At 40.2% G+C, this 25,467-nt stretch overlaps 1 protein-coding gene across 5 annotated transcripts in view; it reads right to left on the bottom strand.

Annotated features, from left to right (window-relative positions):
* The window catches only part of LOC121868840 (reticulon-1-A-like), a 54,217-nt gene that overhangs the window by 5,680 nt on the left and 23,070 nt on the right, over nucleotides 1–25,467 (bottom strand). For 2 of the 5 annotated variants that reach the window (XM_042369821.1, XM_042369818.1), the window contains exons 2-3: nucleotides 6,668–6,875; nucleotides 1,455–1,593 (exon numbers count right to left, since the gene is read on the bottom strand). In XM_042369821.1, coding sequence (XP_042225755.1) covers nucleotides 1,455–1,593; nucleotides 6,668–6,875 — 347 coding nt within the window. Of the gene's footprint in view, nucleotides 1–1,454; nucleotides 1,594–6,667; nucleotides 6,876–7,501; nucleotides 7,599–15,697; nucleotides 15,906–19,473; nucleotides 19,510–25,467 lie in introns of those variants that run through there. The other 3 variants (XM_042369820.1, XM_042369819.1, XM_042369823.1) reach the window with 3 other exon arrangements.

Raw genomic sequence — 25,467 nt, 5'->3', positions numbered from 1 at the left:
TTCAATATAGACATGGATGTGACCTATTATATACTGGTGAAAGTGGTGATAATAAACTTTCTTATAGGACTGTAAACATCTCAAATCCTGATGTAAGGAAGCCAAGTTGCAACTGTTCAGTATAACTGTGTGAGTGGTGACTGCTTCTGTTTATGGTAGGGCTCTGAGCCTCTGATTCTATTGCTCTGCACTAAAATGAATTATTTAAAACTTTCAACTGTAAAAGTAGAATTGCATTTTTATTCATGCATCAAGATGAACTTAAATTTTGTTTTTGCCTTTAAGGATGTAGGACTAGTCTGGATGACCAATCAAAGCTTGTTTTCCAAATCTGGCCTTTTCAGTGATTTTTTAACATGGAAAAGGGTATAAATGATTGCTAAATAATTATGAATGTAAAGTCTTTGATTAATTGCATATTAAACAGTTTTAAAAAAGGGTAAAAATACTTGAAACTTATTAACACCAACATAATACCATTTAACCCCCCCACACACACAAAAAGGGTTTTGCCAACCCTGCTTTTTGTAAGATCATAAAATTGAGTGCTGCTGTAAAAGAAAACAGTTTTTTTGAAGTTTGGTGATATTTTGGACAAGGCAAAAATACGAAATGTTCTTTTTTGGATGCACTCTTTGCAGTGTTAGATATAAAGTTATTCCAAGAGAAGTTATTACAGTATTTTTTCCCATAGATTTTCGGTATTAAGTGGTGGCTGTTGTAATGGGAGTGGTTAATGAGAAGGAGAATGTAAATTTTCATGTTCCAAGAAAAACAGATATTGGAGTTGTACTATTTGGGCTATCTATCAAGACTTGAATGAGTGAGGGGAATAAAGTGGTAAGATAATCATTTGCAGGAGTGTGTTATCAGCAAAGAAATGTGTACTGTTGGAAGTACTGCAGAGGTCATCACAAAAGAGTAGGCATAGCAAGACCTGTGTCTTGATGTCTAGCACTAATGGTAAAGTAACAAAAGTGAAAAATGTCCATAACTGTACAGGAAGACCAAAGGCAATACTGTATAGCAATGAGTTTGAGGTTACATCTTGACAGAGCTTCAGAAATGTCATGGGCAACAAATTTAAATTAACTAGCAAGTCTGCTATAGAACTGCTGGAACAAAAACCAAACTGGATATCAGTGGGGGTATTTGAGCAAATGCTGTGACATTTTAATTTTTAACTTTTCACTTCTACCATTTGTCATCTTAATAGCCATTTGAGTGGTCAGTTTGTTTTTCATGACCTTCATTGTCCAGTATTAGTACAGAAGGAAACTGGAGTACAAGGGGAAAGCCTGTTATTACATTCCAGTACATGTGTGAGGTGCATAAGAATTAAAATCACATTGCACCAAAAATATTTTGTACCCTATACATCATTCTTTTAGTTAATTTTACATGCAAACCTTAATTATATGACACTAAAATATTAGCAAGTGCGTCATACTTACTTTGACAGAGTCAACAAGATCTTCAACAAGGAAAAGTCGCTTGACTTCAGTAAATTTGGGGTTCCACCAGTTCACAAAGGCATCAGAGGCATCGTGTACTTTCTCTAGGGGCAGGTCAGTATCCAATTCCAGGAGGTTCCTGAAAAGATATAATTTACAAAGTTAATATCTATGCATTTACCAATGGTATTTTCTACATGGTTAAATGAAACCAGTGCACCTAATAAAATTTTTAATAAAAGAATGAATGAAACACGAATTGGTGATATTGCACATTTTAATGGGAAAAAACTTTTTTATGGTAGCTATTAATGTAATTTTTTTAAGATTTTTATCAATTCAGTACAATATTGTATTGTAATAATATCATGTTTTTAGAGTACCGTACAGTATTGTGTAGATTAAGCTTGTAGACAATGATTTCATGCCAAGCCAGCCCAAGAGCGTGAGTGTGCACTTAAAGAGTTCATTGATTGAACCTGTCGTGTACCCCCTATGCACAGCAAGATGTGCACTTTTCAAAAATGACAGTCTGGTTTGGGAAGTGGAACAAGAAGGATAGTGTGCATGTCTGTACTTGGTGGATGGCAGACTTGTATGTGTACTGTTGGCATAATTCCTTACAGGGTTGTTTGATTTAAATCATCCATTTAAATGAAAATATTTTTTTTAAATCATAATTCGATTTTTACATGTAAATATAAAGGGAAGGAAGAAAAAAATCAACAAAACTGCTTACATAGCCTACTGTACTGTATTGTTAATCGGACACAAAAAACAGAATGTACTCTCAACACAGAAGTCTATATAATTAACCAAAAGATACGTCCACTTTTGTAATGTTCACTATTCAGTGTTCTCACAACAAAAGTTACAATATTTGCTTTGTAACTGAAACAAACAAATTTCAGAGGAGTATCGTCACTTTTTTTACCTTAGCCTACATGTTCCCATGGATAGTCCTTATGCTCCATACAAATAGGAGTTGTAGGTAAATATTAAAATCACTAATAACTACTTCCCAATTTGCATATAAAAAATAAAGCAAAACCAACTGAATGACAATACTTTTGGATAAAACATATTTAATACATATAAAAATGCATTTGTTACAATGCACAACAATTTCTGACTTGTGCATCTTCATTATCATAACAATGAGCAATGTGTGCATTCGTGGATGATGCAATACTCCTAGGACTTTGATGATGTAATACTGTATACTCATTTTGGACTGGATGGTGACTATCACGGTGCAATAATATTTTAGGGGGGTTCTGGTTAATACAATCTGATTTAAATCAAGTAAATCAGATTTTTTTTTATAAAAGAAAAAAAATTCTTAAAGAGCACTTTGTCAACGAAGTTGAAACATCCATTGGACAATTATAAACAAGTGAAACTAAATTAGTATAAACCCAACTGTATGGAACGGAATCTCGAACACAAATGTGTTAAATAGTGAGTCACGGGTAGCAAGTAACCCATATCTCACACATTTCCTCTATTATTCCAGTTATTACCGTACATTTTCCCCTATTCCTACATTTTGTGTGATGGAATGAATTAGCAAGCAGTAACCCCACTCTTCCATATCATCCCAATACCTCTAGTCATTATCCCCCATTCAGTGGTTAAAAATCGAGCTACCAAAATTCTGGTACAATTTGGAAGCACACATGTCTGTGAAGCAGCTTTCTGGTCAATGGTATTTATATAAAATTATTACCATTACCATATAACTTCAACTTGGAAAATTGTATGCTATGTTGCTTAACCTCTGGCCCAAGGGCCACCTAGGTGTGAATTTGTTTAAAGTGTAGAAACTGTCGCCAACACGACAACCACACCCTAAGTTAACGAGCTGCTTGACCCAGTGTCAAGGAATAGTCCGAGAAGACCGTACAACTCGCCAACTGCACTGGCTAACCATTACCTCGAAATACGATCCGCAAATCGATTAACATCCAGGTTCCCAATTACTGCTGGGTAGACAGAGGCAAATGGCGTCAAGAAACTTGCTCATAGTTTCGCCCTACCCGGGTATGAAATCCAGGTCCGCTCGCTTGCGAGGCGAGCCTGCTGACCATTACACCACAGATGTTTTTCTCTCCTTCCTCATTACAGTAGGGTCAGGATATATCGTGAGATAGGGTCCAAGGATGTTCGCTATATACTAAATCGCAATATGTAATATTACATGTAATAAAAGGGGAAAATAGGGTTAGGTTCTGGAGGCCAATAAAAGTGACTGAACTTGACAAAATGTCACAGACTAAAGTTAGCAGAATATAAATTACATTGCTGGAATCCTTGCAAGACAGCGAATAATTTGAATATAAACGTCATATATTATGCACAAGAGATAAAAATTAATCACCTCTTGATTTATGGGTTCTAGTGTATATGTACATGTACCGGGTATACATATAGTGAATTAGAGCGATTTAGAGGTGTTTCTGACTTTACACGAGGTCCAAGGAACGTAATCCTAGCGTAAGTTGCGAGTCTTCTGTATATATTGGAAAATTTTGATACTTTTGGTTGTAGTGATAAATTTGAAATATTTCCTGCACGATTTCCCCAGCGAAATAAAAAAAATATCGCTATATACTGTATAGGAAAATGTCAATAATTTTGGTAGCTGCGATATAAAATCGTCATATAAAGTCGCTATATATCCCGACCCTACTGTATTAACAGTCACTTACACTGCTTACAAATATCTGTGGCATTTGATCCAGCTCATACCTTGATGTGTATTTGTTTTAAATTACCCAAAACTTCAGATGCATCAAATGCCATTCAGACCATCACCTGATCCTCCCCATCTACCCTTGTTCACTTTCTTGGCTGAGTTCAATATCTCTCAAACTTTTTATAAACTACCCTACTATAATCATAAAGTAGTAAAATACCCACCGAATCATTGTAAAGTCAACAGCAGAAGTTCATCCTGAACTAATCTGGTAATACTATTTGGGGAGGAGTTGACAAATATGCTTTAAAAGGCTAGTTATTTAAGATTTATGAATGGAGTTTGACCAAGAATACATTTCTTGTACAAAACTTAATTAGTATCAATGTGTAAAATGTGAGAAAATAATGTTATTGAGAAATATATGACATTGCTGCGGGATGATTCATAACTGGAGATCCAGATGAATATGATTGTTTGTATTGCTGATGTCAATGAGTATTTTGCATGCTTAATGGAACATTTATTACAAATCATTTTCAGCACTACTGTAAGTCTGAAGCTGTAAGAAAGCACTTGCATAAGATGTCACTTATACACAAAAGTGCAACGATTTCTCTTATATTCAAATCATTAAATATCACAACTACTGTAGAAACTACAAATATCATTATCAGTATGGGAACTACAATGAATTTAATGGATAAAAGGAGAAACTCCGAATTAGTTTTACCTAAAGTTGCTTTTGTAACTTACTATGGTTATGATGGTAAATTTAATCTTTAAAATTATACCTGCAACAACCATAACAAGCAAGAACTACAAACTACCACGTGGAATAATGTCCAGTATTTACAGGTTGAAGCATGTTGACCATCCATATGGACAACATAGCATATAGCCATGACTCAGTTCAAATTTAGGCAGAGGGCAGACGGTTCTATGATAATACTGTACTTCATATTTGGTGTGAGAATAAGTTTCCTAGGGAAGGAAGAGAGGAATGGTGGGGTAGAGAAGGGTAGGGAGGTAGTGACAGAAAGGACATTAGAGATGCACGGATTGTTGTTTAGTTCAGCTTTCACAATTAATATCTATCGACTGTCATGGTCATTAGAGCAAACGTCATTAAAGAAAACATCCTATGAATAAGACCTCACTCACTTTATTGCTCGGTTCCTGGGAGCAAAAGAAGGGAAAGAAGATAGACAATTGGAATGGGGAGGGGGAGGAGTAGTGTTTTAAACACTGACATAATGATGGATATACAGTAGTTGTGTAAGTATTGTAGTAAATTGTGGTTAGAATCTGTGATAGTAAATGGTCATGAATAATGTCTATTAACACTAGTATGATGATGACTTTCAGTTATTCTGGTTAATGACAGACAATTTTATTCAGCTTAGAAATGATATCTCGTAGTGACGGAGTTAAAAACAAACGGATTGAGGGCAGAGTGGAAAGAGGTGGAGGGAGGACAGGATTAAGAGAAATGTAATAGCGGAGAAACGTACACTGCCAATACAGTACAGTACTCTATATATTATTATTTTTTTGTATGTGACATATTATGCAAATGATTTCTTGCAGCTTCAGTTTTTGTGCCGAGATGAATGTGCCATTAAGCATGAAAAATACTTGTTGACATCAGCAGTATGAATAATTATATTCATCTGCATCTCCAGTTATGAATCATCCTGCAAGAATGTCATAATTTTCAATAACATCATTTTCCCCACATTGATATTAATCAAGCTTCACTGAGTATGCAAGAAATGTATTCTTGGGCAATATCTGATCATAAATCTTAAATAACTAGCCATTTAAAGCATATCTGTCAACTTTTCCCCACATAGTATTATACTAGATCACCTGCCTCATATTATGAAGGTTGGTTTGGGACAAACTTCTACTGTTGACTGTACTTTGTACTTACCAGAGATAGTGATAATATAAGGCACAGGTAAACAATCTCAAACAACTCCAAGGAGACTGTTTGGTGCGAGATGGGGACTATTATTTATTTATTTTTTTTTTTTTTTAATGGGGATATGCATTTATAAATCAAGTCTTTTGCCATCTAATTTATATTTTACTTTAACATTGTGTACAAAGAACTTTAATAAAATAAGGGATAAATGTATAATTTCTGTAAATATCTGCCAACATATTGTTGTGGATAAATTTACAGCTCTATTCCCCAGTGGCCCTGGAGGTACAGTACATATAGTATTTCTGAGAGGGTAGACAACCCAAGTGGTTCCAAAGGGATTTGAACTCTGGTTCATAGAAAACTTGTGGACATAGAATACTTATAAGTGGTAATCACCTCAAGTACACTACAACAACAGGTAATTATAAACTTATTTAAACAATATTCAACTACATTACAAAACAATAACTGGAGTAAAACAATTCATTAGGTTACATCACAGCTATATATCTCACAAGCACATTCACCAGGAGTAACTACACCCATCACTCACTCTTAGGAAGAAAATCCAATAAAGCTTACTTGAATGGGTGTCCATCCTGTGACTTCTGAATCGCCTGCATGATGTTCTTATACACTCGGTAGATGATGGTTACAGAGAGGACGGTCAGCGACGTGTAGGACAGCACAGAGATGAAGGACACGTAGGCCAGGGAGATAAACAGTGCCAGGAATCCACCAAACACCACACCAGTCTTCTTGACATCTTTCCAGTAGATCAGGTCAACCACTGCAAAGCACAACCATTTTAATACTATGATGATCATTATGCATGCAGGATTGTTTCCTGTCAAAATACTGTATAGATAAAAAAAATATATACTGTATAGATCTGGTACACTGTATACAAAACACTAGACTTAAATGAATAAGTTACTTCATCATGAATCAATGCTAAGTGCAATTAAATTAAACAGCTGTAAAAACTATTTGCAAAAATTACAATGCAAAAATATTTAAACAATATTTACATACATACTAAACTACATCGCTTGAGTGTAAAAATTTATTAATTTTTATAAATCTTAATAATACTGTCCAACACATTTTTCACAAGAATAATTAACTTTTATCCAAACAACACTTCTGCTGCTTTATAGGAGCCATTTTACAAATACAATATATTCACGATAAAAACATATACAGCTACAGTACGTGTGTTCATTCAAAATACAAAATCACAATCAGCTGTGGTGCATCTCGTGCAACAGCATATGGGAAGCCTTGCAGGACTGAGTACTGTACCATCAATTTTCCACACATTTTACAATAATTCGGAGGACTGTGAGAAGTCAGTCACACACATATGGGTATGATTAACACTTTACTCCTCGAGGAGTTAACCCTATCACGCACCTGGTCCTCGGGTGACAGGTGGTTCTTCTATATCATCTGGACTGTCTCTTCCATTTTTCTCTTTGCTGTTTCTACGACCCATGGCTAATAACGCCAAGTAATTATATTCACAAACAATCTGGTGAGGCTAACAAGGGTGATGGCGGGGCAGTGAGGGTGCTGGTGCACGTACAGTTTGTGATTGGATGAAGTCGGCTGGTGAAATGGAATGGGTCAGGCCTCCCAGCCAGCCATCCACGACCCACCCGGCCACGGGCACATTCACCCGCCACCACTATCAACCTTCACCTCCACACTGGAGCTCTCTACGCTCACAGTACATTTCAACCGGTAACATTAACGCGAACAAACTTAATTTACTCCCAGTTTCATCGAGCTTTGGCAAATTGTAGAATTAATAGCTTTTATTCTCTAACGAGCTACAATGTCCTGAAGAATACCCAGCAATTGCCCAAGTTCCCAAATGTTTTCATCTTTTTTTAACTTGTGACCAAAACTATCTTCTAAAAAGGTATAACTAAGTTTATATTAGAAGCGCTTATATCTTTATAAAACTAAGTTGTGTCTTACAGTAAGTAATTACCAACTTCCGTCAAAAGTATACATCGCTAATTCCATCCTACGTTTTTGTTACTAGTACGCCTCCGTTTTTTGTACTTTCAGTTGGTCAAGTCTCTCCCGGGTGCCCTTCCATAACGAACAGGGACGTACTACACTCTTCCAGCAGGATTAATCCTCAGTCACCCATTACTCGTTAAGTTAAAGAAAGTCTGCTCATAGGTACACATTGTAAGAGGAAAAATAAAGGTGAGGTAGCGAGGTAAGAGATCAAGGCAGACTATCAAACATCACAAGTTTCCTCTGGATACTCCGGTTTCCTTCTGTACTAACACTGGGCAATAAAGGTCACAGTAAAGTAAAAAAGAACATATCAACCGTCATTCGGCTAGTAAGCTGAAATACAAAATAAAAAGTGGCCGACAGAGATCAAACACATCACTACCTCGCCCATTCACTTGACTTTATCCAATAAGAACATACACAAGGATATAAAATATATGAAAAATTAAACCACATCACAAACTGGAGTCTTGTTACTGTGAGTGCATGGTAATGTAAGAGTAACACTGTCGGACCAGCACCCAAATTTCCTTATATACTGATGAGAACACGCATCTAAGAGGCACGTCTAAGCCAAGGTATAGATATATCTTAGCTAGACAAGCTTGGCGGTCAATATGCCGTATAAATTACTGTAGGAGATTTCACAAACGGATATGTCAAAACTGGGGTCGTATATCAAAACTGGGACAGTCAAACCAGGGCGCCAAACGTATTTATTCAAATTCATTACCTAACAGATAATTATCATTAGTCACCAGAGGAGCGCTATTAGTGTCAGGAAGGATGGAGCAACTGAAGGTGTCATCAGAGGCAACGTTTGTGCGAAACAGCTGACGACAGAAAGGTGGCACCCCCCTCCCCCCCTCTATGATAACAAACGAACCACAAAATGACTAACATACACAATGTAGTGATCAAATTCACCGTTTAAAAACGCTTCAATTATTATTTTAGACATTAAAAAAATTGATTGAAGTTGAGACAAGAGGCTGGCTTCTGAGGTGCTCACACTTAAGGTTAGGCCACGTTCTTAAAGGCAACTCCGGCGATGACATCACGAGCACCAAAGTTACATCCGCCCGCTCAAATAAAAACACCAAGGTTTCGTTTCGGCATGAGCAGTGTCACGTGACTAATGTGGTATACAGTATACATAATACTAAGTCAACAAAGTTAAGGGAAGGTCACCGTGGACACTCAAATCAGATTATCACCAACGAAGGATTTACGTAGAGATCATTAAGAAAAATAAACAAATGAACTTAACCAATTACACTATAAGCGCAATACTTAAAACCAACGAGTCAAGCAAGTGTAAGCTTCATGACTAAAATTATACGTAATACTAGGGAAGGGAGAAGCAGTACGGTAGTCATAAAAACAGAGGAACGTGAACCAAGTATATTTGGAAAGATCCACAATAACGCTAATGTCAACTTAGAAATCAAACATACATTAATAAAGAAATTTTTATGAATAGGCTACACACCATGTATATTCTCGTTTAATATAAAGCATTAAAGAAAGTGGTGAAGATTATATACTACGGTGGTGGTGAAGGCTGTGGTATGGTAATGATGAATGTATGGTGGTGCAGGCTGTGGTATAGTGGTGGAGGTATTGGCTGTGGTGTGGTAGTGATGATGAATGTATGGCGGTGGTGCAGACTGTAGTGTGGTGGTGTGAGAATGATGGGGGGGTAGTGAAAATGGTTGGTGTGTGACTTCAGTCGGCGCCACCCTCCCCCTCCCCTCCACACAACTATTTTGGTGCGGCCACAACCTCGTCACCCCCCCACCACCACACACACTTCATAATGATCAACAGAAATACCCAGCAGCGCTATCCTCCCTCGTTCGTTGGGTATCACCTTACCAACTCAAACCTACAAACACCCCCCCCCCCCATTAAATATCAACCGGAATAGCTAAGGTAACTTTCTCTAGTGACTAATCATTACCACTAAAATCACTTATTATTGACAAGTTGTATTTCGGTTACGTTTCCCTTTATCCCCAGGCCAAGGCGCCTTCAAGGTAGGAATTACTCTAAACTTGTTTTTGTGAGTAAAGGTTTTTTAAAATTATTATAATGAAACGTAATATTATAATGTTCATACTTCTGGGTAAATTTCATTTCTTGATCATAAGTCATCAGTATTTTTATCACTACGACTATTACTAATGGTAATATTTTTTGCATTTTATTATTTTCCTTGATAAATTTCCAGAATTAACATGATTTCCATTGCTGGTAATAAATTTATTTTCATTTATACTTGTGAATAAAGTTCCAAAATTAATATTATCACTACCCGGTACCGGTAACGTTATTAACCATATACTTCAGAATATACTGTAGTTCCTCTATTATCACACTTAATATTATTACAAATATCAATATAATTACGAATACCAGTGAATAAAAGTGAATATAGTATGAAAAGTGCTCACAGAAGTAGCAACACTGAGGAAGCTGCAACGCGGGGGATTGCAACACGGTGACTACTTGGCTACATAGCGACGAGGCCCAACTGGCAGTGTGGAGGCTGCTAAGAATACGTACACCTTCACCAGTAACCAAGCAATACTACTGAAAGTGTGAGGGCCCAGGAGCTTAGCACACCACCACCACACTTAACCTAACCAAGCTGTAACTTAATCTAACTAACCAAGCCTATTTAATCTAACCTAACCAGCCAAGCTAAGCTAAATAAACAATTTAAATGAACCTAACCTAACCAACTAAGCTTATTTAACCAAAACAAATATACATACAAAGTGTCTAATCTAAACAACCTACTAATCTAGTATGCGAAATTAACCTACCCAAACTGTTAACTTATGCAACCAATCTAACCAAGAGATCGGCAACCTAAAATCCAAGAGCCCAAATCTTCAAATCTTGTAGAAAAGGCAGTGCTTCTTGAGCCGCAGTGTAAAAAAATAAATAAATAAATGTAAATTGCGAAAGTGTAAAACACTTCTACCACCTTATACAACTGCATAACGTTGAAGCAGCCGTCACCTAGAAAGCCATGGGACTGTAGTGAAGGTGAAGATCTGAACACTGTACTGACAATCAACGTCTTCCAGAAGTTCGCGAAACTGTCTCTGGTTTAAGCCTTTTGCTATTATTTTATTTAACCATTTTCACTACTTATGTGAACTCTGGTGGGAAAGACTGTACAAACCGTACCTCTTGATGAATGTTGCAGAGAATCTTTTTTTTCTTTTTTTAATAGATAAATAAAAGCCTTTTACGTCTCTATCATACTCGGTGTACCACCAGTCGCAACAAAAATAATGTTTCAATGAGCTGCTCTTGAAGCTGCCAAGGACAACTTGCAATAGAAAAGTCCTGGGCTGAATATATTAATGTCCTCAATTTGCCTACTGGTAATATCTTCGGCCAGCTTTAATGTGTGGACAATAGCAGGTCCCCAATTTTCTTAATTATTTCGTCTTTGTTTTGAAATCACTGAACAGATGCTCTGATGCTTTAATGAAACAACGCTTCGTGTATTCACCATCTGTAAACGGCTTCCCTTGTATTATTATCTATTGGCTTCTCACAAAACTGGCTGCAGTTGTGTTACTTGATTTCAGCTGGCATCTCCAGCTGGATACTTCTCAACGAAGGCGCTGTGCTTCCCGTGAAAATGTCTTTCGAGATCAGACTTTTTGTGGTTGGAACAATTCCTCATTACATTTAAGACAGGAAAGAAGCACTCTAGAGCTTTGTATGAATGCAAAACATTCGTTCTAGTCATTTTTTCCCTTTATTCGTCGTCTATTTACAGTCACTGCCAACTTCAATATATTTTTTTTTGACAGTAAACCTTTTTTTTTTTTTTTTTTTAGCAGGCGGCTCTGGAACCGCAGGTTGCCGACCACTCTTCTAACATAACCAACCACTATCAAATTTAACCAACCTATCTACCAAATCTAATCAAAGTATCTACCTAACCATTCAAGCCATTTAACCTAATACAGCCCAGACATCACCACTTACAACATGAGATGGACGGCAGTAGGATAACCGTTACCGGTACCTAATATCAATTAACTGGCTCAGGAAGGGGAACTACCGCTTGAGATAATCTGACGTGGTAAGGTTGTTATTTTTCTGTTATTTGGAATAAGGGATTTTATACGGCAGGAAGTTGCCAGGAAGGAATTTGCATGCTACAAAATAATAATAATAAATAGCTCGGTGCCGTTTTGTCTGTGGACCGAGGCAGTCACCGGGCAGGGCAGCACTGCTAAACGCTCGGAGTCAGCCACATATTCCACACCTGTCTAAAAATGACCACCGATGCCAGCCGCCTTTGTGTCCACACGTGACGGTTGCAACACATGACGGCCCCCCCAACTCCAATCCCCGTATACCCAGTCACGTTGCACACCGAGCAACTCATTACCTACGACCCAACATAAACCTACATCACATACGATATAATAAAAATACACTATAGATACTAGTTAATTATCATTAATCATACGCAGTAGAGACAGCTTAATGCTCCAGTACAATCAAGGTGGTGTGGTCGGGCGGACATCTTGACCCCCTGCTGGAGTAATGGGTCCCATGGCCCACACGTCAGCAGATCAATACACCCGCACGCTGACTTGTGACTAAAGTCTCCGTGGTGCTCTGCTGCTTCCATGCTTGTTACCAGGACAAAAGCGTATTTATATGGAGGTATCAGACCCACCTGAACACCATGAGGATAGTCACACACACGCACCCCCATCCCCTCCCCACACACACACACACACTATAAGAAATACGAGGTGCAGCTAGAGGGCGTACAACCAAACTCACAAGAAAACGCGCACGCCCACACATACAGGATCCGGTACCTGTCTCCAGAGCAATCCAATAATTAGTGGGGACACATGGGAGGCATCTGGTATTTCCCTTTGCTGTCTTCACCTCCGGGATGTCAGGCCTCATCCACCGTCGCCTGCATCACCTCCACACACTGAGTGACGGTCCAGCACACGCAAGCACACTCATCCACACAACCCTGCAGCTCCTATCGACGATCCAAACACTTACCCACACCACACCCCGACTTCTATCCACACCACACACAACCACACCTCTTTCTTGCTATTTACCTTTGAATATTACACCCAAAAAAACGCCTGCCAATCTTAAAGTATTACTATTGTTACACATCTTACTATCGCCGCCACATCAATATAATTAATTAAAAAATAAAAAATAATAATAATCGGTGAATAAATCAGTTAAGCTAATTCACCAAGTGAGCTCATTCCCCCAGTGAGGATATACTTATTTTGACCCATCCGTCAGCTACTTCAGCAACGAAAACGGCTTATAATCGTGAGAGGGGTAGACGAGGCCGTGGAGGTCTTGATCACCACCTAGCCAGTCATACCAGTATTTCTTAATGTTGTAAGATGCTCGAGGAATGCGACGGCAGGGAAGGAGTCACAAGGATGAATTAAGTAGATTTTTAATGATTTCGTTAAGTAACCGATCTCTGCGTGCGTGTGTGAGGAGCAGTTGGAGGAAGCACTGCACGTCATTTGCCTGGCCCGTGTGCTGCAGGAAGCGTCATCACCTAACTAATTTACAGTACCCACTAGCCTCTCTGATCCCATGTTAAAAATCCCACCCCAGTCGTCACTACTGTATGAAGCCCACACACGGTCTAAAACTTACAGGTGTATGGCACAGCAACCGACTACATTATAGCCTAACCTTGTACTCTGACACCACAGATTAACGGGACTTCCCCGCCACAACACACAATGGAGACTGCTGCAGTTCTCTTAAGTTTTTTGTAAAAAAACAGCTGTAGCTGCACCACCGAGATCTGCAGCATCCTAACCAACAGCAGTAACAGCACATGCGTGTCTAGCTAGGAGAGGCAGAGACTTCGGGAGTAAACTGTGCCAGTTGTGGGCAGCACAGAGCAAATGTTGTCATGCACACCACCACTGGCACATACCACCTAAATACCACCACCACCACTAATCATCTCATTACGTCTAACCTACTCGTGTCCCTCCCTTTAACACACACTGACGATATTTAGAAGAACAGCAACAACAACAACAAAAAAGTTAGGCGAGATTTTTGCCAAACACCCTTTCAAGATATTTGGCCACCACCGACCTCGTCCCCGACACAACTCCTCCTCTACACGTAGCTACCTCACAACACCTCCCAGCCTTGCATACTAATCATCACCTTCATTATGGCTGACGCTCCACGCTTGCATATGTTTACTGCCCTCATTCCGGGTCTACATACCTGCTTACCTATGCATAGTGCAATTAAACGATAGGAAATATTAGGTCAGTTCTGGTAATGACAAATTTCGAGTTTAGATCAAGCGCTGAGAGGAGCAGCTGTTAAAGTGAATCGGCAGTTAAGTTTAAATTTATTATCAGCTGATGGGTGAATCAGCCGTTGAGGGAAGTACAGCACGTCAGTTTGGTCTGTAAAGGGACTTGGATAACACAGATGAGGTCTTGAGCTGGTAGAACTTAATTAAACGAAGCTACATCTGGACTTTTGCAAGTGGTACCCGTGTTAGTAGGACTTAAAGGGGATTTGAACAAGTACCTGTGTTAGTGAAACTAGTAACACTGTAACATGAATTAGGATGCTGGTGGGACTAATACTGTACTAGGACTGTATTATTGGGACTCCTTTGAGGTAAGGGGTGTGACCCAGGAGCAGGGCGAACAGGTTGAGGTAAGCGTGAAGGCCGAGAGTGAGAGAGTAGCGTGGGGAGCGTCAACCATCATTAATGCAGGGCTTCAAGGGGACAACTCCAAACATTAGTCTGTAATGACGAGTCTTGCACTCCATTCCTCCCTCACCTCCGTACAGGGCCGCAGTAACACACTTTCATCACTGCACCGCCGCGCTATACTATCTACCTCCTTCATATACCAACTAGAGTACAACCATGTCACAATCATCACTAACCGATAGTTCACCATCACATAATAGGCCGACTCCGTATCATTCATTATAATCCATTGAATGCACTGTTAACATAACCACGTCAACCAACACATCCAACAACCCCTTCATCCATCCATCCAGGAACACCAGCATCGGGCCATAACACTGGGGGCACCAAGATGTCTGCCAGGTACTGTACTAAGAACCACCAGTAGAGGTGGCAGTACTGTGGTAGTGCCAAGAATAGCCGTGACACAGAGACCCGCACCTGTACCACGAAGCACATCGTCATCTGCCCACCTGAACACCACTTGTGGCGCCATGTTCAACGCCACCACAGGGCCTGAATACTCACCCTCGTACAGGTAACACTCATCAACAACACTCCAGATCCACCCAGCTTCCGGTGATGTTTCTTCTAAATAGTGAAGTGCAACTTTAATTACATCTTGATTTAATTTGTTAGAGAGGGGTGGTGGTGTTAACCAGACTCAGCAGGACTGGGTAGCCGGTTAAGGGGGACGGGCGACAGGGCGGGGAGGGGCAGTCTCAACAGGTAGTAAGTGTGTTGATAAGACTGGTGGGTGGCGGGCGTGGTGCTGGGGGTCAAGTACTCACTGGTGGCGGCGCTGGAGGGTGACGACCACTGTAGGAGGGAGACGAGGTGGGGCCAGGGAACAACCGGCGGAGAAGGGTGGGAGACACAAGAAGCACCGTGCCCTCTACACGGCACGACTGGTGCAGTGCCAAACCGTGTCTGGCCTGGAGGTGGGTGGGAGGGCGGGCGGCTTGCCCAAGCTATACTCAGCATCACCTGGGTAACCCACGCTATATTTACTGAGCTTTCTTACGCCTACTGTCAACCTTCGCCTCACATTTGTCAAGCACTTGCCACTCCCTTGTCTCCCTCACAGGTGCATTACTACCTGGGCAGCGTCCAGCCACCTCCTTCCCACCTACACCTCCTTCATCGCTAAACAAAAACTGAGAAAACCAACACCCTAACTACCACTCCTCCCTACCACACCAATTACTACATAAAGTAGAGTGGTAGTGGTGACAAAAACCGGGTGGTGGCGTCGCTCGTGCTAAGGTTTACCAAAAAAAAACTCCACACCCTTCTCCCCAAGGCAAGCACTATACCCCCATACACAACGTACCTGTTCCTTCCCACCATTACCCATAACCTGCACCAACAAATACTACACCACGCAGGCTCCACCACAAGGCCAACACCAAACAACAACAATGAAGGAATAAGACCAACAAAAACATGCAAAAGGATGACAACTAACACACCAGACAAACAAGGAAACTGACGAATATTGTACGCGAGTAAACATGACAACATACGAAACATGTCAAACATACACAAAACATAACTTAAAGTCAGGCACACACATCATGGACGAATACACTTATACTTGTATGACATTACACACAGACTTCGATACATACTGCATTACATTACATTACATTACACACTCGAAGGGCAGCTTTGGATTCCAGAGGAACATTTGGCAGCCAATTACACAGACACAAGTCTTCCCACGCTGCAGATAAACTAGGCTAAGATCCATACACACCAATTACACACAAACGCGCGCGCGCAGTATATGGCCAAGGTGCATCGTACAGTAATTCGAATTAAAGTTGTACACATGGTAAAAAAAACATCCTCTTAGTACATGTGTATAACTGGAGGCACTAACGTTAGACGCACACACGAACAAGACACCTCACGTGCACACATATACACATTAAAGGAGTAAACCATTTTGACATACACGTACACATCTAGGCGAACGAGGCACACTCCAAATACACACACCCATGTACACATGGGCTAGACACACCATGCACACGAGGGGCGAGGCGCACACGGAGCCGCCCTAGTCAGCGATCAATACTCTGACTGGCACACCCACCACTGCCCCGTCCCACCACCACAACCACCATCCTCTCACTAGCTAGAAACTTCTACCATTAACCCACCATACCACTGAATGATACTAACTACTCCACCCACCACCACCACCATTAAATAGTAATTCTTAAAAGTAAAAACTAACCCCTCACCTATCCATCGGTCCCCAGCCCCACCCTTTCATCAGTTCTTCTCCCTACCTCCCACATTATAATCTATCCACCCATTTCCATAACCCATACACCTATCCATCCATCTATTCACCAATCACCATCTACGTATCCTGCAATTCCAACCAACCAACCAATCCACCACTATCCTTTCCTGGGCATTTCATCACATAAACAATAATATGAACACTAATAATTTACTTTCATCGTTAACAAGAATTTCTCTCTCCTGAACCACACACACACACACACCAGCTCGGAACTCCCTCAACATCCTCGCCCATAGACTAGTGTGTTAGGCAAAATTACCAGACAGCCTCCCGAACTATTTTTTTGCACCACGCTTTTCATCAAGGCATCTTACTGTATCACCGAGTGTTTTATTTGGCGAACCTGTTGCAAACCCTTACCATCACCTACAGGAGTCGCTATACACACACACACACACCTATTCATTCCCTCTCCTCAAAATCACCTCGTTTAGACATCATTTATAGCCAATTTGAAGACCATAAATGAGAGGCAGGCGGACCACTAAACATACACCACCGCCACCATGCATGATCACACAACTCAAATATCCCTCATTTAGGTTTATTGTCACCGTTGTACATTAAGACTCCTTTAAACAAATTAATGAAAAAAACCCCCATTATCAAGAATTAGCAACGTTTACCAAGACTCCGAGACATTACACCACCTATAACTGATTTACTGTAGAGAAACAGAAAACACCTCTTAGAAAACTACAGTATAGACAGTATACTACAAGACAGACTTTCAACCACAACCAACTCCGTCTAACTTGACCAGGAGCTTCGACCAGGCCAACACTTACTAGTCTACCTTGACCCAGAGTATGTAAAGACCACTATTAGTGATGCAAGTGAAGGAGGGTGACATGCTGACATCACACACTTCTCGTCAGGTTACAGCCCATCAACATGGCACCCCGCCCCCCTCCTCCGTCACCCTGGGCACCTCAAATCTATTCACTCACGAGACAGGACGCCCTTACGATTATAGTGTCTAGACTACATCGGCCCAAGAGCAGGTCAGATCGGAGCCGCTCACCACCACCACTACACCCTGTCCTACCACCACGACCACCACTATACCCTCTCCTACCACCACCTGCACCACACAATCTCCACCACCTGCACCACACAATCTCTACCACCCACACCACACAATTCCCCACCAACACACCAAGCTACAGTACCTACACTCCCTCGCACATCCTCACACACCAAACTCTCTAAAACACCAAAATTTATTTTCATGACATCCATCACCAGAAGTTATCTGAAGTACACGCAGTACATTAAAATTATATATATATATATATATATATATATATATATATATATATATATATATATATATATATATATATATATATATATATATATATATATATATATATATATATATATATATATATATATATATATATATATATATATATATACATATATACATATACATATATATATACATATATATATATACATATATATATACATATATATACATATATATATATACATATATATATATATATATATATATATATATATATATATATATATACATATATATATATATATATATATATATATATATATATATATATATATATATATATATATATATATATATATATATATATATATATATATATATATATATATATATATATATATATATATATCTGAGTTTCCCGGGAGAATATGGTAACAATACGATATATCAAACTATTTCAGTGAACTGGTTTATAAGTAAAGATCGGTTTGTCTTAAAATTTTAACCTTAACTACAGCTACTCTCACAATATTAATTACTGACTGTATATCACTTTACTGCTCCTAACAGCAGACACAGATGTTCAACATATAAACCAGCGTCAAGACCTTACGGGGAATGGTCAAACCTTTACCTGCTATTGATCTTATATGTAATACATAATACACGTGGGCTAACATGCACTACTCTACTGTACACGTGAGGACACCTGAGGTACACTACACCGTCTCACCAACAACAACAACAACAACAACAACAACACCGGAGAGAGATGATGCTAGCTATAAAATCTCCGGTCATCTCACTCCTCTCTGTTTACACAATCTTGCACGTGGAAGAAACAATAATTCAACATCTAGATATTTGGTTATAAAAAATACTGGGTTTTTATAAATGGACATGGAAGATGATTAGTTTACAGAACAATACAAATAATAAGAAGCATGGAAGCTTGATACGGGCAGAGGTCCAAGTGATGTATCGAGTCTTACCTCTAGGGTCCAGTTGATCTTTGTTGAACCAGGCGCCTGTGTGCGTGCGAGAAGAGGGAAAGAGAAGGCAGAGAGTTAAGAGCTGTTGGGCTCACACTACACCATCAGTAGCAGCAGCAGCAGCAGTAGTAGTAGTAGTAGTAGTAGCAGTAGTAGTAATAAAAGCCACACCGCCATCACCAACCACTACCACCCCACACACCCAAACTCTCTCACTACCCTCTCAGTCTCAACCAACGGGTCACACCATCTACAGCTGACCATTAACTACTGCACTGTAGAACAAGTTATACGAGTCAGGAGGATGGATGAAGTGTTCTGGCAGTATATGGTCAGCTGTAGAGGATAAACAACCTTGGTGAGGTGCACCTTAGAGTTCTTATGGTGCAGCCAGTCACCTCACCATACGCACCCTCATACACACGTGCACCTGCATACAAACACCTACAATGAAAAAATAACTCATAGGAGCACACACGCACACACGTAGAGACAGACAAGATGAAGCAGGAGTGTTTGACAGTACGTAAGAGCTGGATATTAACAAGAGAGTAAAAAGAGAGAGCCACGTGACAGAGAAGGTTATCTTTACTTCATAACGGGGTAAACAGGTAAACACTTTTTCCTTGGCGGTGCTGGGTGTGTGTGCAGGGGCACCAACACAACACAGGGTTGTTGGTTTTTTTTTCGTCACCAGCACACGATACTTGGGGCGGGTCTTAATCATCAGAATAAGGGATTTGATACGAGTACTCAACATGTTCGTATTCAGAGGGGAAGGCGTCAAGTAAAAAGTTTAATGCGTGATAAAGACTACGGGTCTGACTGTTAACTACGAGCTGAACAATACGGGTTTATGTTAACGTTTGGACGGGGAGAGAATGATGGGAGTAATGAAGGTTAATTCATGATAACAGGTCACAAGATACCTCTACAGCACCGAGGAAGAAGATAAAAGTGAAATACAGGAAAAGATAACCAAGACACAGAAATAAATGGTAAGTAAACATACAAGTACACAATGTATAAACTCTGGACAAACTCAGCCACACAACTGTGGTGCCATGTGACGCCCCTCACCACCACCACCACAACTACACTGTCTTCCACTATATCAAACCATACCACCAACACCATAACCACACTATGTCATTAAAACACACACACACTTATTACAGAATTACACAATTAACATAACTCATTCAGCACAATTTTCTATCACAACCCACCACCAAATCCCCCCCCCCCCCACACTAAACCCAGTGGAGTGAAGAATAAAGTTATCAAAAAACCCAAGTACTGTACCTCATGTAAACTCGGTAAGACTCGCCGAGATGTCACACAGGTTTTTCAAAACTCCCCTGAATTAATATCCACGGACACAAGTTCCCCTTGTTCATACTAGTCATACACTTACCCGTTAAATTGTGATACAAAACACACACACACACACACCTAGATTCTTAATACACTTAAGGCTCTGTGCAGAGAACTGATTGGCCGCAGATAGAACGCAAGGAACCGTCTACAGCCAGTCAGTATAAAACACTGGAGCCGTTAAGTGTCGTCAAACCAAACCCACGACATTTTTTATTAGTATAAGAATGAAAATATTAAACTCCAGAAACGTAATTTTTTTTTCAAAGGAAAAATTCTACTAGTTATTAGATTTTGAAAATTTTTAACTTCTGAAATGGTGCAAGAATTTTGGCTGAAGAGAAATTGAGAAATCGTTGAAGATAGCGTCAAATGGTGAAACCAGAAGTTATCTCAATAACTATAAAAATGGATGCACAGAAACCAGCTACATAAAGAAATTTATTTTTTGGAGTTAAGAGAGGAAGCATCACACCTCTGCTACCTACAAGTGTTACAAGAGAGGGGAAGGAGAGATAATTTTGGAGGGCAAAGAAAGGCACTCAGTTAAGATCAGGCTGGTTGATAGTGAAATTAGTTAAGATCAGTGCTGAAAATGGAAGTGTTACAAGGTTAATCTGAACCTCAAAATGGATTAATAAATAACGGTTATTCTCCGGTCCTTCTGTTATGTTGTTAATGAGTGGCGGTGTGCGAGGGCACGTACACCACCAATAACTACTTCAGGTGTTTGTGTTTTTAAGAATATCGGATTTTAGAGTTAACAGGATTAATGCAAATGAAGCATTACGACCAACCATACAGGGCGTCCATAAATCATCAGATTATTTCAAAACTAACATAAAAAAATTTGAAGATAGAGCTTAGGAGTTGTTCGTCAAGTTCCCATCTATATTTTTGGAGTTATTTTTTTTTTTTGGCTGAGATAATCTATTGACTCCTGAATGGATACACGAGCTTCTTCCAAACACCAATTAACGTCAACTTAATTTAAAGTAATTTTCACACTCCCACAAAATTTCTTAGGGCATTGTGTACTTGATGTTTACACTGTTCCTAGTTGATGTGAAGTATGTTCCTCTGTAGACATTCTCGTGAATTACCAACACCACTCTTCCTTGCGTCTTGGGAAACAAATACAGGTAGTATATATATATTTTTTCCTTAATAAATTCGGGTAAGAGAACACATCAGGATGGAGTTTTGAATGTAATCAGCTGGGTATTTCCTCTTCCATCCTAGTGCCAATGCTTAAATGAGCCAGGTAGGTCCGTGCGTACAACACCAGCTGGGGCGAACTTCGGATTCTTCGAGAATGTGAAGATGACCCCCTCCCTGAACCACCCCAGTATCGACTCCTCATCGACACAAGCTGACCTCCACAACCCGCCAGACCCATCCCACATGCTCGTACACTCACCTCTCACAATAAGCCCAATACTGTACTGGTCCATTACATTACACAACCCAAGCCCTGTTGTTTCCTGCCTCTCCCACCACACCACCACAAAAAAATCATCCTCTTCCCGCCCAACCACACATCTTCCCCAACCCAACGCCACCACTAGCCACACCGGACACACCTTCCCTACCACCACCACACACCTTAGCCATCCACAGCAACCCCCATCACCATCTCAACCACTACATCCAGATACGAGTTAACGAGGCGACCTCACAACTTACACAAGCCACCCTGTGTATTCAAAACCCTTGAAAACAATGCAACAAAGAGACTCTCCCCTTCTCTCTCCTCTCTCCCCCAGCAAGCGGGTGCCGGTGGCTACGATCGATGCCACAGTGAGCCACATACTGGGTACCCCCGCTACCTGCCTGCCTCCCTACCTGCCTGCCTCCCTGCCTGCCTGCCTCCCTACACATTCCCTCCTTCTCCCTTCCTCAATTTCCCTGTAGCTGACTAATACTCCATGTGTCCCTTTAACTCGCCCCCTCCTCTGGTGTGCTTGATGGCAGGTCAGCTGACCCCCAATAGCGATACTTCCCAACAACTGTTACCAGATAAACTTGACAGTTTGACCATATTCTCTCCTATTGGAAACCAAGGTCCAGTTCTCAAAGGTTCTTACGATAAATAATCCTTCTAAGTGAAGATGTAAGAATACATCGACCCTGTTAACACTGACTAAAGCAGAATATAAACGTTCATAAAAACGTCTAAGTTATGTGGAGAGACTACCACTCCCTTAACTAGATACGTTCACTTACCACCTCACAAAATGCCCAACTGGTAAATGAAGTAAAAGCCCACATTTGGAGAAAAAAATATGAAATCCGTTAATTGGCTGAAGAGTGTAAAATTCCAGCTCCAAGATTTCGTCTTTTATTCCTCCAGTGTGGGCTTTAACTACACACATTATATATATATATATATATATATATATATATATATATATATATATATATATATATATATATATATATATATATATATATATATATATATATATATATACAGTTTCTCGGTATAAATTTGATATTTTCAATGTCATTGCAATATTTTAGTTTGAGTCAACCGTTAGTAGCATTCTAACGTCTTCTTTTAAAAGGAATACTAATTTTATCATTTGAACCTTTAATAATTTGGATGCAGGCCTCATCACACGTCTCCTACGTAAAAAAATTGAATGCAATACAACATAATTAAGCAGAGCGAGAGTGGAAGAACCAGCTGCTGAGTAATGATCGACTACTGACTGCACGTGACACTGGCAGCCGGCGAGTGTTGCTCACACCGGCAATTGCTTCAGTTTTCCTGGTACAAGTCTGCATGAACCCGTTTGTTTTGTCAGTGTAACCTGGTGTTGGTGGTGTTGTAGCGGGTTATATCGGTAGTACCTTCTGCTAGTGGTGAAGTTACTGGTCAAGAGCAGTGGTAGGGGTGTGTAAGTGAAACTGTGGTGTGGTGTGGTGGTAGAGGGGTAGGAATGGTGGTAGTGGTGGAGTCGGGATGGTGGTAGTGGTGGAGTCGGGATGGTGGTAGTGGTGGAGTCGGGATGGTGGTAGTGGTGGAGTCGGGATGGTGGTGGCACAGTGCAGAAGCAGCAGCGAACGGAGAACAGCAGCACACGATAGCCACCCACAAAGGTCATGTCTATAATGCAGCAGCACAGCCACCCTGATAACTGGTGGATAAAGCCGCCTCACCCAGTACCTCCACTACTGTATCCTCCACGACCACCATTCACCACCACTACAACCATCAACACCACTACCACCATCAACACCACTACCACCATCAAAACCACTACCACCACAACCACCATCAACACCACTACCATCATTACCACCACAACCACCATCAACACCACTACCATCATTACCACCACTACCCCATCACCACCACTACCACCATCAACGCCACTACCCCCATCAACACGACTACCGCCGCCATCACCACCACTACCCCCATCACCACCATCACCACCACTACCACCATCAACACCACTACCCCCATCAACACGACTACCGCCGCCATCACCACCACTACCCCCATCACCACCACTACAACCATCAACACCATTACCATCAACACCACTACCACCATCAAAACCACTACCACCACCCCTACCCCACCACAACCACCATCAACACCACTACCATCATTACCACCATCACCACCACCACTACCCCCATCACCACCACTACCCCCATCACCACCACTACCGCCATCAACACCACCAACCTCCCCCTCACATATCTCTTCATACGAGTAACTGAATATTTATCTAAAAAAAAATTAATCATAACATAATTCGATGAGGAGAACTCGCTCAGGTGACACCATCATCATCAGCCTTACCGGTGTCCTCAACAGGTAACGAAGACATCAGTAACCCAAACAAGAGAGTAGGGTATCACCGCGACCTTTCATCAACAACAAATGATCCTCGATTTAATATCCACCAGATGACCTTCCAACAGTTGTCGCAGGTAATTAATTAATAAAAAAATTATATATATATATATATATATATATATATATATATATATATATATATATATATATATATATATATTGAAAAACTCTACAAAAGTCTCTTTATACCGTAAAAAAAATATAGATATATATAATTTCGGATTCGTGTTGGGATCACAAAAAGTGCCACTGTCATTGTCAGAAAAATACTCGGTCCTCACCAAAACTATCGTCATTATTTTTTTTATCTTCTTCCTAGTTATCCCCCTAGAAGTATAATTAAAGTGATTCGTATTTATTCCCCATAAATTACAAAGTTGTTGATGAACAATATTAATGGTGTAGTGGGGGGGGGGGCGCCGTCAGGTAGAGGTGGTGGTGGGTGTAGGCAGGCCCGGATTATCCATTAGGCACAGTAGGCACAGTGCCTAGGGCCTACGAGATATTGGGGGCCTACGAAAAATAAAACGAGAACTTTTCTTCCCCTTTTACTACAGGTTATTATTAAATTGATACTGAGGTACTTTTTTTCCATTTGTCCACCAGCTAGCTGTGCTTCTTGTAAACAAAACTATTTCTGTACTGTACAAGAACAGCTGATCTAACCCATTTTCTTTTACTCAATTCATGGCAAACATCACTGAATCTTATTCTTTCGACATCACATTTTATAATTAGGT

Source organism: Homarus americanus, unplaced genomic scaffold (genome assembly GCF_018991925.1).
Source record: "Homarus americanus isolate GMGI-L3 unplaced genomic scaffold, GMGI_Hamer_2.0 scaffold30535, whole genome shotgun sequence".
Taxonomy (NCBI): Eukaryota; Metazoa; Arthropoda; class Malacostraca; order Decapoda; family Nephropidae; genus Homarus; species Homarus americanus.
Note: the sequence above shows the minus strand (reverse complement) of the source record. Positions and strands in the feature narration are given on the sequence as shown.